This window comes from Lutra lutra, chromosome 5, assembly GCF_902655055.1.
Source record: "Lutra lutra chromosome 5, mLutLut1.2, whole genome shotgun sequence".
NCBI classification, from domain to species: Eukaryota; Metazoa; Chordata; class Mammalia; order Carnivora; family Mustelidae; genus Lutra; species Lutra lutra.
The window spans coordinates 120,545,189-120,557,921 of record NC_062282.1 but is presented as its reverse complement, the minus strand read 5'-3'; the positions used below and the strand labels follow the sequence as shown (position 1 = coordinate 120,557,921).

At 38.1% G+C, this 12,733-nt stretch overlaps 1 protein-coding gene across 1 annotated transcript in view; it reads right to left on the bottom strand.

The window, feature by feature from the left end:
- ARSK (arylsulfatase family member K) overlaps positions 1-12,733 on the bottom strand; it is a 42,630-nt gene that overhangs the window by 21,161 nt on the left and 8,736 nt on the right. Inside the window, 1 exon segment of the mRNA XM_047731373.1 lies at positions 11,698-11,857. Within this exon segment, the coding sequence (XP_047587329.1) occupies positions 11,698-11,857 (160 nt within the window).

Below are 12,733 nucleotides of genomic sequence, written 5' to 3'. Positions count from 1 at the left end.
GTGATATCTTCTGGTGAAGGTTCCTTATACACTTGAAAAGAATGTGTATTCTGATGTTTTAGGATGGGATGTTCTGAATATATGTATTAAGTCCATCTGGCCCAGGGTCATCCAAAGCCACTGTTTCCTTGTTGATTATCCATTTAGATGATCAGTCCACTGATATAAATGGAGTGTTGAAGTCTATTATTACTGTATTGCTATTGATTAGTTCCTTTATATTTGCTATTAACTATTTTATATGTGAGTGCTCCCATGTTAGGTGCATAAATATTTACAGTTATTATATCTTCTTGTTGGATTGTCCTCTTAATGATTATATAGTATCCTTCTGTGTCTTGTGTTACAGTCTTTGTTTTAAAGTCAATTTTGTCTGATATAAATACTGCTACCATTTGCATGACAAATGTTTCTCCATCCCCTCGCTTTCAAACTGCATGTCTTTTTTTTTTTTTTAAAGATTTATTTATTTGAGAGAGAAAGAGTAAGTGAGAGAACACAAGCAGGGGAAGCAACAGAGAGAGGGGAAGAAGTAGGTTCTCTGCTGAGCAAGAAGCCCAATGCAGGGTTCCATCCCAGGGCCCTGGGATCATAACCTGAGCTGAAGGCAGACGCTTAACCGTCTGAGCCACCCATGCTTGCACGTGTCTTTAGGTCTGAAGTGTGTCTCTTGTAAGCAGCATTTGGGTGGCTCTTGTTATTTTATCCACTCCATCACCCACTGGATTTTGATTGGAGCACTTAGTTCATTTACATTCAAAGTAATTATATATTCAAATATAATTAGGCATGTATTTATTGCCACTTAGTTATTTGTTTTTTTGTGTGTTTGTGGATCTTCTCTGTTCCTTTCTTCCCTTGCTCTCTTTTCTCACCATAAGTTGGCTTTCTTTAGTGATTTACTTGGATTCCTTTCTCTTTATTTTTTTTGCATATCTATTCCTGGTTTTTGGTTTGTGGTTACTATTAAGTTAGTATATAACATCTGCTTATAGCAGTCTATCTTAAGTTGATGGTCATTTAAATTTTGTTTTGTTTCTTTTTTTTCGGGGGGGGGGGATAATAGGTAGGAGCAGAGGGAGAAGGAGAGAGAGAATCTTAAGTAGGCTCCACACCCAGCCCAGTGCAGGGCTCAAGCTCACAACCCTGAGATCATGACCTGAGCTGAAATTGAGTTGGACACTTAACCAACTGAGCCACACAGGTGCCCCAGTGGTCACTCAAGTTTGAACCCATTCTTTACTCCTCTCCTTTCCATGTTTTAAGTCTACAGGTATCATACTTTACATCCATTTGTGAGTCCTTTGACTTGAGTTTTACTGATATACTTATTTTTACTACTTTTGTGTTTCCTACTTACTCATGGTCTCTCTTTTCCATTCAGAGTCCCCTTTAATATTTCCTGTAGGGCTGGGTTACTGGACATGAGCTACTTCGGTTTTTGTTTGTCTGGGAAACTCTTTATCTCTCCTTCTATTCTGAATGAAAGCCTTGCTGGATAGAGTCTTCTTGGCTACAGATTTTTTTCCTTTCAGTACTTTGAATATATCATGCCACTCACCTCTGGCCTGCAAAGTTTCTGTTGAAAACGTCTGCTAATAGCTTTATGGGGTTTCCCTCTTTTCTCTTGCTTCTTTTAAAACCTTTTTTTATCACTGCTTTTTTGCCATTTTAATCACTATGTGTCTTGGTGTGGACCTTCTTGGGTTGATTTAGTTGGGGGAGCTCTGTGGTTCCTGGATCTGAATTTATTCCCTTTCCCAGATTTGGGAAGTTTTCAGCTATTATTTCTTCAAATAGAGTCTCTGTCCGCTTTTCTTTCTTCTTTTCTGGGATACCTACAGTGCAAATGTTAAAATGCTTGATGGAGTCAGTGAGTTCCCTAGGTCTCTTTTTATTTTGCACTTTCTGGTCAGATTGATTACTTTCCATTACTCTGTCCACCAGGTCATTGATTTGTTCTTCCGCTTCTTGTAGCCTGCTATTTATTCCATCTAAGTATATTTTTAATTAAAATTATTGTGTTCTTCCTCTCTGATTGTTTCTTTTTTTGTCCCTGATTATTCTTTTTAAGATGTCCTCCACTCTTTTCTCAAGTCCAGTGAGTATCTTTATGATCATTACTTTAAATTCTCTGTTAGGCGTATTACTTAGCTCTGTTTCATTTAGGTGTCTTACTGTAATTTTGTCCTCTTCTTTCATTTGGGGCGTATTTCTCTGGCTCCTCATTTGGCCTAACTTTCTGTGTCTGTTTCTGTGTGTTAGGAAAGTGAGCTAGGTCTCTTGCTCTTAAAAGTAGTGGGTGGGGGGGCGCCTGGATGGCTCAGTGGTTAAAGCCTCTGCCTTCAGCTCAGGTCATGATCTCAGGGTCCTGGAATCGAGTCCCGCATCGGGCTCTCTGCTCAGCAGGGAGCCTGCCTCCTCCTCCTCTCTCTCTCTGCCTGCCTCTCTGCCTACTCGTGATCTGTCAAATAAATAAAAAAAAAAAAATCTTAAAAAAAAAAAAAAGTAGTGGGTGGGGCTCGCACTTTGAACAAGGTGGTGCTGGTTCTCTTCCACAGGGGATTTACAGCTTCTGCAGAGATCTACCCAGCTGAGGCCACTCCGGAAAGCACAAGCAAGCTGGGTTGTAGTGCCAAGGGGGGGCAGGTTGGTCCCCTTCCACAGGGGATGTGCAGCTGTGGTGGAGACTGAGGCCTATCTGGTCTACTCTGTAAAGTGTGTGCCAGTCGGGGGTGCCGTTTTAACAAAGTCTGTGTGTGTTCCAAGGAAGCTGACAAGTTACTGTCACCAGGATCCAGGCCATGCAAAGGGCAGAGCTGGGAGATACGGTATTGGCAAGGTTTGCACTGGTTATCTGGGGGAGGGGGACCCACAGTGCTGGGACTGAGGCAGGCCCAGCTGGAGGGGGAGGGGCACGGTGTAAGCAAGTTAGGTGGTGAATGCTTATGCCACACCGGTTTCCACAGGTGGCTGTGTGTTTATGCTGCGAGGTGGGGGAGCAAAATGGTGACTGCCAGCTCCCTTGCTCCTGGAGAAGTACCTCGCAGAACTCAGCTTGGTAAATAACTCTCCCTCCTGTATGCTCCAGGTGTTTTTCTAAATGCTGCTCCTATGCTCTATCTCCACAGGCTGTTTGTCTTACTTTCTCTTTAAGGGCAGGGACTTGGCTTCCCATTACCCTGTAAGCTATCCCAGCATGGAACCTACTGATTTTTAAAGTTCCGTGCTTTAAGACCTGCTGGTCCTAAGAATTGGTTAAACTTGGCCACTTTTATTTTCAAAGAGGCAGATGCTGTGGGGATCCGGTTTCTCTACTCCGTCTCTTACCCTCTCCTGCCCCCGGCTCCCTGCCTCCAGTGGCCAGACTTACAGGATTTAGCTCCCCACTATATCTCTACCTTTCCTATCCTCTTCAGTGTGGCCTCTCCTGTACATTCAGTTGTGGAGTTTGTTCTACCAGCCTTTGGGTTATTTTCTGGGTTATTTACATTGATGTGTTACTTGCAATAAGCACAAACATACAATGTATAGTTTCCTATATGCCAGCATTTCTCGAAGCGTGGCCCAGGGATCTGGGGGAGGTCCCTGAGAGGCCTTCGGGGGTCCATGAGATCAAAACTATTGTCATATTAGCAAGATGCTATATGCCTTTTTCACACTCAATCTCACATGAGTGGACAAAGGGACACAAAATTACCATGTTTCTGATAAAGGCATTTATGATAGATTAAAGCCTGTCCTACCTCTATCTGAACTCTGGTTCTTTATACCCTTGCTACTGGAAGTGGTCTGTGGACCAAGGGCATCAGCATCATCTGGAAGCTTGAGACAGAAACAGAATCTCAGGTCCCATCCCAGACCCACCAAATAAGAAAGGGTATTTAACATGATGCCCAGGTGATCTGTATGCATATTAAAGCATTGTTCTATATAACAGTCTAAGAAATCTTTTATGCAAAAACTTGTCAATTTTTAGATAGGATCATCAAAATAGTACTTCAGTAGCCCATAAGTGGGCTACCTTGGTTCAATGCCAGAAAATAAGTTGATGGCCAAATGCACTATCAAACAATCAGGAGTCTGATTAATTCTTTTTAATAATAAAACATCCTCCTAGTATGAATGGAAAAACCCCTATCTAACACATTACTAACTAATTAATGCATAAATTTGCATATATGCCATAGCTGTGTGGGTTTTCTGTGCCAATATGCCAAATTCTGCAGCAGCATTGTTGGGTCTGCAGAAAGCACAGGATTAATTAACATAGTAGTAATCTCTTCTGAAAAAATATGGCACATTACAAATGATCACATGACCATTTTCCTTCAAGATGAATTCAGAGGTTAGACTTAACCTGCAGTCTTAATTAACTCTCAGTCTTCAAGAGTTTTGTGGATATCTGTTTTTCTCTCTCTCTTACACATACACAATTATTGTTTCTGATGGGATTTAAACAGCTAGATGTATCTTAGAGAAGTCTCCTGAATGAAAACGTTACAGTTCTGAATAATGACCTTGCAAATTCTGGTATCAGCCTAACATATTCTATAAAAGAAAAAAGAAATCCATACTCCTTTCCATTAGATATTCTTCTTTCAATGTTGTGGGAAATACACACACCATTTTTTAAAGAACTTAATAAGGCTGTCATCTATCTTCCTCACATATGTGGACACTCAAAGAACAGTCTGTTTTAGTGGAATGAATAAACTCTAGCAAACTCAGATTGGAACATTACTTTTCAATATACATTATTTAAATGCTGAATATATGCATGCTTTCTCATTGATTAATTTTATTAATTCCAACCACTTTTTTTGGTGAAATTAATGTGGCCGGTGCTCCTTAATCTTTTTTTTAATTCATAGAGCTATTTGTAAATAAGATGAAAATCATGGATTTTCACTAAATGATATAATTTATTATTACTATACTTAAATAAATTAAAATAATGTTAACATAATACTTTATATTTTAAATATTTCATAATTAGTTTTTATTATAAATATATTTTATATAATAATATTAAATGCATAGTAAAGAAATGCTCTATTTTTCATGGCTCACTACAATGGAATGTAGGTAATAAAAGAGCCACCTGGAAGGATGGAAATACTTAGAAGAACACAGGAAAACTCTGAATGGATAACAAATTAGATCAATCATAAAATTACATGAATGAGGGACGCCCAGGTGGCTCAGTTGGTTAAACATCTGAGCCCAGGTGGCTCAGGTCATGAATGATCCCAGGGTCGTGGGATTGAGCCCCACACTGGGCTCCCTGTTCAGTGCGGAGTCTGCTTCTCCCTCCACCAGCCATTCCCCCTGCTTGTGTTCTCTCTTTCTGATAAATAAATAAATAAAATCTTAAAAAAAAAATTACATGAACTCAAAAAGTTCATGTAAAATAATTATGGGACTTGACCAGAGAGCAAAAAATCTGTTCAAGGATGAAACTATTTTTTTTTTTTAACAGAATAGAAACTTTGTGGAGATTCTCAAATTCAACTTACCAGATGAATCATGCAGGGGTATTTTTGCCAGCTGCCTGGACGTATTACTGAAGTCCTTTTCACATATGAAAATTTTACTTTTCATTGCTTCCCTACAAGAATTCTGGTTTATCCAATGTTCTTTCTCCAAAAGGTTTGTACTTTCCTCCTTGGGTGACTTTGTTCAGAAGTTTGTTCAGAAGTTTACCCTTCCTGTCCATTTTAGCCCAGTAATATTCTACTTCTATGAAAGCTCATCAAATCTAAAATGCTATTAAAACTATATATACTATTTAAATGTATATATATATATATTATTAAGAAAAATTAAGAAATTGATTCTTAATTATAAAATTAAGAAAAATACTGCCAATTAGACTATAATAGAATTTTGTAATCTCAATAATAAGAGGGGTTGCAATTTCAGAGATATCTTAAACTGTGAAAAAGAAAGAAATGCCACCTTAGAATAAATTAAATACAGCACTTTACAGCCTTTACTGCCATCCCCTGGAAAAAAACATCTGGATGTGATCACTTCCTCCTATAGACAGAATGCAACATATTTTGCCCTGTACCGTAGTTCAGATAACTAGACTTTTTTGTTTTTAAACCTCCTTTTTAAAATCATAAGTCTCTTCAGCTAGGTCATATCTGGCTAATGCTAATGTTAAATTGAAAAGTTAAATCTCCCTATTATTAGATAGCTTCAGACTCTTCTCAAATAGACTGAAATCAGTTTCCACAAATGGCTAACACTGGCCAAAGCAGGAGATAGAAACTTAATTATACGCAGCTAAACCCTAATAATATTAAATCCAAATAATTACATGGGGTAAAAATCCAAGGATAACAATGAGATTGTAGGCTCAGAGCGACCCACTAACGTCTCAAGAAACTTTTCTAGGAATTATGGTAGAAAACAAATCTAAAGGTATATCTGATCTTAGATAATAAAATGTGGATATGGATGAGATATACACATACTTACCACTAGGTGGCAGAATTGAAAGGGACTGAGAGAGGGCTCTATGGTTGGTGTTTTGAGTTCTGTCCCTTCCTTCTTAGTCCCTCTGATTCTACTGAGAAAGCCTGTGCTTCTTTCTAGTCTGGAGGCCCGATAGGGACAGGAAGAATGGTGTAAACAGCTCGTGGTTTGCTTCACTTTGCTGTTTGCCAAGAGGTTCAAGCTCAGGAATTCCCCAAAGCAATTCTCTCATTTTGGAAGCAGGCCTTTATTTTTCATTTGTTTCAGAGGAGTGAAAATTGCCTAGTGTGACTTAGCTTCAGAAAAACATGAATTGGGAACACAGATAAATTTCAGTGGAAGTAGGATGACAGAGGATTTGATTTTAGGTTTTAAACTTTAGCTAGGACAGAGAAGACGGCAGCTTATTTATATTGGCTTCTGATGCCATTAGAATGTAAGTTCCCTGAGTTTAGAGATTTTTGTGTTTTGATCACTTGTCTATTCCCATCATTTAAAAATAGTGTCTAAAAATAAAATAAAATAAAAATAGTGTCTGGTACATAGTAGCTGGAGCCATTAAGTATTGGCTGAATAAAATACACTGGACTATACTTTTGTAACTTCAATAAGGATCATCTTCAGTCTTAGTATTTTAAGGAATATTATTTAATACTCGATTTCTTTATTAAATTGTGCTGATCTTAGAAATCTAGTTTTTAAAATGTCTATATAAAAACCCTCCTAATTCTATACACCTCCAGATTAACATGCTCTTTGGTTTTGTTGATTTAGAAATATTTAGAATATTTAGCTTTAGATCATGTTTCCTCAGTCTCTGCACTGTTGATGTTTTAGGCTTGATAAGTCTTTGCTGCAGGGTAGAGGCAGATGGTAGGGGAGGGGATGGTGGGGGGGCTGTTCTGTGCATTGCAGACTGTTTAGCAGCAACCTGGCCTCCACCCTCTGGAAGTCAGCAGCGTTCCCCCCCAGTCCTTGTCAGACGTCTTCGAGGGGCAGGGGGTTGTATCTAAAGTGCCCTTGGTTGAGAACCACTGTTTTCCATATTGTGAACATACAGGCAAAACAGTTTTATTTGATAGTAAAAATTACCAGAACACCCTGTGGATTAAATACAAATGTTTCCTTTCAGCTGCTAATATAATACAGCAAATTTAAACCTAATCAAACCTATTATAACACCTACAACGTGGGGGTGGGGTGGGGTTAAGAGATACATAACTTGCCCAAAGACTTCCATTTGGTAAGTAGAATGGTAATAAGTACTACCACCACTAGGTGTTTGACAGTTGTCTGGAAGAAACAAGTGTGTAGCCCTTAATGATCCTAGTAAAGTGTAGTATATTATACAAAGAATGGAAACATAGCTGGACCTGTGTTCTTAAACTGATACAAGGAGACAGTATCATTTGAGGCTTAAAAAATTAGACAGGTGGAGTATTATTGTAATAAAGTAAAGAAACTTTAATTCTGGCTGGAAAGCCAAGCAGGTTCAGAAAACAGCCAATCTCAGTGGAAAACGTAGCAGAAAGAGTTATAAAGATAGCTTCTGATTTTGAGAGTCAGTCTGTCAGAACACTGAGTACCTCTATTAAGTTTGAGACCCATTTTTCAAATTTCACAGAAAAATCTAAAAGACAATGTACCATAATTCATATAAGCTTTGCAGATATGCTATTAGTAGCAAACGTGACCTATTTGTCAGCTAAATGACTGTGTGGGTACATACAGCACTAATACAAACAGTCTTGAGGGCTTATTTCAATTTCTTAAGCTCTGGGGAGATAGGAAAATTATCTATAAGCAATTACTACACCAAAAATCATCTTCGGTGTCCCAAATGTCAACATTTAAGGGGCCTTTTTCCTTTTACTGATTTTAAACCATAGGTTAAATAGAACATCAATGTTTAAGCTATAGCTAGATGAATGTAACTTCCTATGCCATTCAATCAGGTAATTAAGGTAATTAATATTATGCACTGGCATAATATTGGCAATGGGAATAAAACAATGAAAAAGAGAAACAGGGTCCTTATTCCAGAGGAATAAAATTCAGATCAGATTTTAACCATGGCATACGCAGAATGATAATTACAGGGAGTATGAGCTGTTTGATCTTAGATTCTTTTCATTACTGGATTTGCTGAGGAAACTGAGAAAACAATAGGATAATAGCATGAAACAGGGTAATAGTATAGGATAGGATAATAAGAATAGTTACATTTTACTTTGAATTAAACTTACTTTCTAAGAAGCAGAAGAATTTTAAAGAGAAATTTGTGAAATTGCATGAAATAATTAGGACTTGCAACACTCTTGAGGAAAGTAAAGGGTTTTGGGCGCTGGGTGGCTCAGTTAAATGTCCAACTCTTGATTTCTGCTCAGATAATGATCTCAGGGTTGTGACCTTGAGCCCTGCATGGGCTCCCTGCTGGGGGGGGTGGATTCTCTCTCTCTCCCTTTCCCTCTGTCCTTCCCTCCCCCCACAAAAAAGAAAATGAATGGGTTATATAAATACTAAACTATAATTCTGATTAAGCCATTTTTACAATAATAATTTTTCCCCTTAATTAAATGCTTATTCTGTGCCAGGCATTAGGAAGTACCTCATATTATTTCATTTAATCTTTTTACATGATCTCTTAGATTAACTCATTTAAGACTCCTCCTAATCATCCAATGATGTATTATATTTTTAAGATTTTTTAAAATTTTAAGTAATCTCTATACCCAACATAGGGCTCAAACTCACAACCCTGAGATCAAGGGTCACATGCTCCACTGACCGAGCCAGCCAGGCACCCCGAGGTGGGTATTATCAATTCCAGTTTTCAAATAAGGACGCTGACACTTACAGAAGTCAGGTAGCTTGCCCAAGGTCACTTACCACCAAGGATGTTAAGGAAAGCTGGACATTTAACAGTTCTGATGGACTCAAAGCCTCTGCTCCTTCTACTTCTGCTTCCACCCTTTTCTTCTTCTGCACTACTGAGTAGAGTGAGGGAAGAGCTTTTTGCATGAGACTAGTTTGTGCAGTGGTCCAGAGCTAGTGAAAAGCATGTGACAGAAATGAAAGAGCAAATGCATCCTGAGGGGGGAGAGAGAGTGTTGTGAAAGGAGACAGGGGGTATGCAGGGACTAGAAAATGTAGGGTCTTATAAAACCATGTTGTGGGTTTGGGATTTTAGTCTACCTACAGAGGAAAAAAAAAAACAACAACACTGGAAGATTTTAAGCAGGTCAGGCACTTGACCAGATGACTATTTTAAAAAGATCACTCTGTCTGCCTCTAGAAAATGGATCAGATAGAAGACAAGTTAGAGGGCCACTTCAGTACCCTGGGAAGCAGAGGCTTTGGTGGAGATTGGTAAGTGAATAAACTGAAGAGAGATTTTAGAAGTAGAAGTGACAACATCTGGGAATGGATTAGAAGGCAGAGATGGGGAAGAGATGTAAAGGTCCCTTCTGGGTTTGCAGGATTGGTATCTTTTAGATTTTGGAAGACAGAAGAGGAAAGAAATTTAACATTACCCAGAAGAGCAAGACTAATACTCAGATTACTCTAGATTATTTTAGTATCTGTTCACCTGAAACTCATTCTATTAGTTTTCTAGGGCTGCAGTCATAAATTACTGCAAACAGGAAGGCTTAAAACAACAGAAATTTATTCTCTGATGGTTCTAGAGGCTAGAAATCAGAAGTCAAGCTATTGGCTGGGCCATGCTCCCTCGGAAGGCTCTCAGGAAGAATTCTTCCATTTTCCTGGCTTCTGACATTCTTTGGTTTGTACCTGTGATCACTCTCATCTCTGCTTCTGTCTTCACCCTGCCTTTTTAGTGTGTCTATACCCTTTTCTTTTCTAATGAGACCAAAAGTCATTGGATTTAGGACTCATTTTAAATTCAGGATGGCTTCATCTTTAACCCTTAACTAATTGCATCTGTAAGAAGGATCTGTTTCCAAATAAGGTGACATTCTGTAGTTCCAGGTGGACATGAAGTTCTGGGGAATGCTATCCTTCCCACCACATTCACCATTATTTTGACTCAATTTATTTTTCTGGTTCTTACCATAATCATTAGCATCATCATCATCACTACTACCACTACCATAGCCCTCAATTAGCACCTGTTAGGCAAGGGGTTCTGTTCTAAGGCTTTAATACGTATTTGTGCCAAGAGGCACAAGTGTTGGGAGACTCCAAGAGCATACCCAAGTTCACTAGGAGAACTAATGGGACTCAGCATTTAGTTGTATACATGGCTATGATTATAGTGAAAGGACGCAAAGCAAAATCAGCAAAGGGAACGATATTTAGGGTAAGTCTAGAGCAAACCATTTTCAAGTTTCCAAGTGGAGTCCTAAAGGGCACACTTAATTCATCCAACACCAAACATGACAATACACGTGTAAGAATTGATTAGGCAAGCAGTACCCAAGTTGTTCGTGGCAGCTGATCATGCAGATACCCTCTGCTTACCACATACCAAAATCCCAGACTCTCAGAAGGAAAGTAGGTGTTTCAGCATAAACCACATTGTACATTCTAGGTAGAGAGTAAGTCACTTTTATCAGAGAATAGATGGAAAATATTCCTGATATTCAAGTCATTAAAACCCGAGGACCAATCTTGAAAGCAGGCCTTTCTAAGGACAGCTGTCCCAGACACGCTGTGTGTTAGCTTTTTTTCCTGCAGATCTCATTCCATTTAATCCTCACAGCAAAGAAATTAGAGGTCAGGAGTAAACAGAGAAACTAAGATTCTCAAGTAGGCATTCTGATTCTAGATCTCTGCTCATAACCACTATGCTTGGCTGCCTGGTTTGAGGACTTAGTAAAATGAAAAAAAAAATGTTATAATAGACTGAAAGGAGATAACTGACAAAAGCAAGCATCAAGATTATGGTCTTTAAAAAAGATTATAAACTGTCTTCAGTATGTAGTAGACATTGCATAAAAAAACTCAAAATAAATTTTGAAGTAAACGATTTTATAGACCTTTAATGTTTAAGAAAAACAAAAATTACCAGCATATTAGCAATTTTAATCTTTTAAGAAGATTAAAGAAATTTTAGCCAAATTAACACAATTGAGGGATTAAGAGCTTTACTTTCACCTTCTCGGAGAAGTGACAAAAGTCAAAAAAGAGTACATGTATGTGCTGAAGCAGAAGGTAGCATGTGAGCATTATTTTGTTCTACTTTTTTACCTAATGGAGTGATGTCCCGAAGTGTAGTCCAGTTTTCCAAATTTTTGTGTTCGATAGCCATGCTTCTCCATGATATCCATCCATGTTGTATAATTTGGATCTAGGCCCTTAAAGTTATTCCAGGATTCTGTTAAGTGAGTGAAGAGGCCACTCCATATTGCTAGGGGTGGAGGGAGAAACTGGGATTAGCGTAAAGCGTATCGATTTGTTTTAACTATGAAGACAATTACAGCAAGAGAAAGAATCTCTTAGTTTGGAGCTCATGCCCTGGAGTAAGACAAAACCTGCATTAGGAGCTTTTCCTAACATTTCTGTTACCTCGTGTTATCAAGGGGAAAACTTGGCAAGGAGTTACTATTTCCATTTTACAGGTGAGTCCTCAAGGCTTACAGGTTAAGTTGTTTAAAGTAAATACAGCTGGAATTATGTAGAAAGCCTGTCAGACTCTGGAGTCTGCTTTCATAAAAACATTTTTTCATAAAAATAATATTTCATAAAATAATCACTAAGTATTTATTTATTTTCCAGGCCAGTCAAGTGAATTACAGATCCTTTTCCAACATCCTTAAGGATATTGTCTTCGTACCGGCTTTCCACAAAAAATTTACTACACCTACAAAAAAGTGTACTACACCTTCGCTGTTATTTTCTACAAGTATGATTGTATCCAATATATCTTTCTTCATGTATTAACAGACCCAAAGGGGGAAATAGGCAGTAATACTATAATAGTAGGAGACTTCAATACCCCAGTTTCAACAATGGATAGATCATCCAGACAGAAAATTAATTAAAGTAACAATGGACTTAAAAACTACATCCTGGACCAGATGGACTTAAGAGACATTTACAGAGCATTCCATCTAAAAGCAACAGAATACATACTCTTCTTAAGTGCACACGGAACATTTACTAGGACAGATCATATGTTAGGCCACAAAATAAGTAATAATTAATTTAAGAAGTTGAAATATTAGGCATTTTTTCTAACTACAAAGGCATGAAACTAGAAGTCATTTTGAGGTCATTTTGGGAA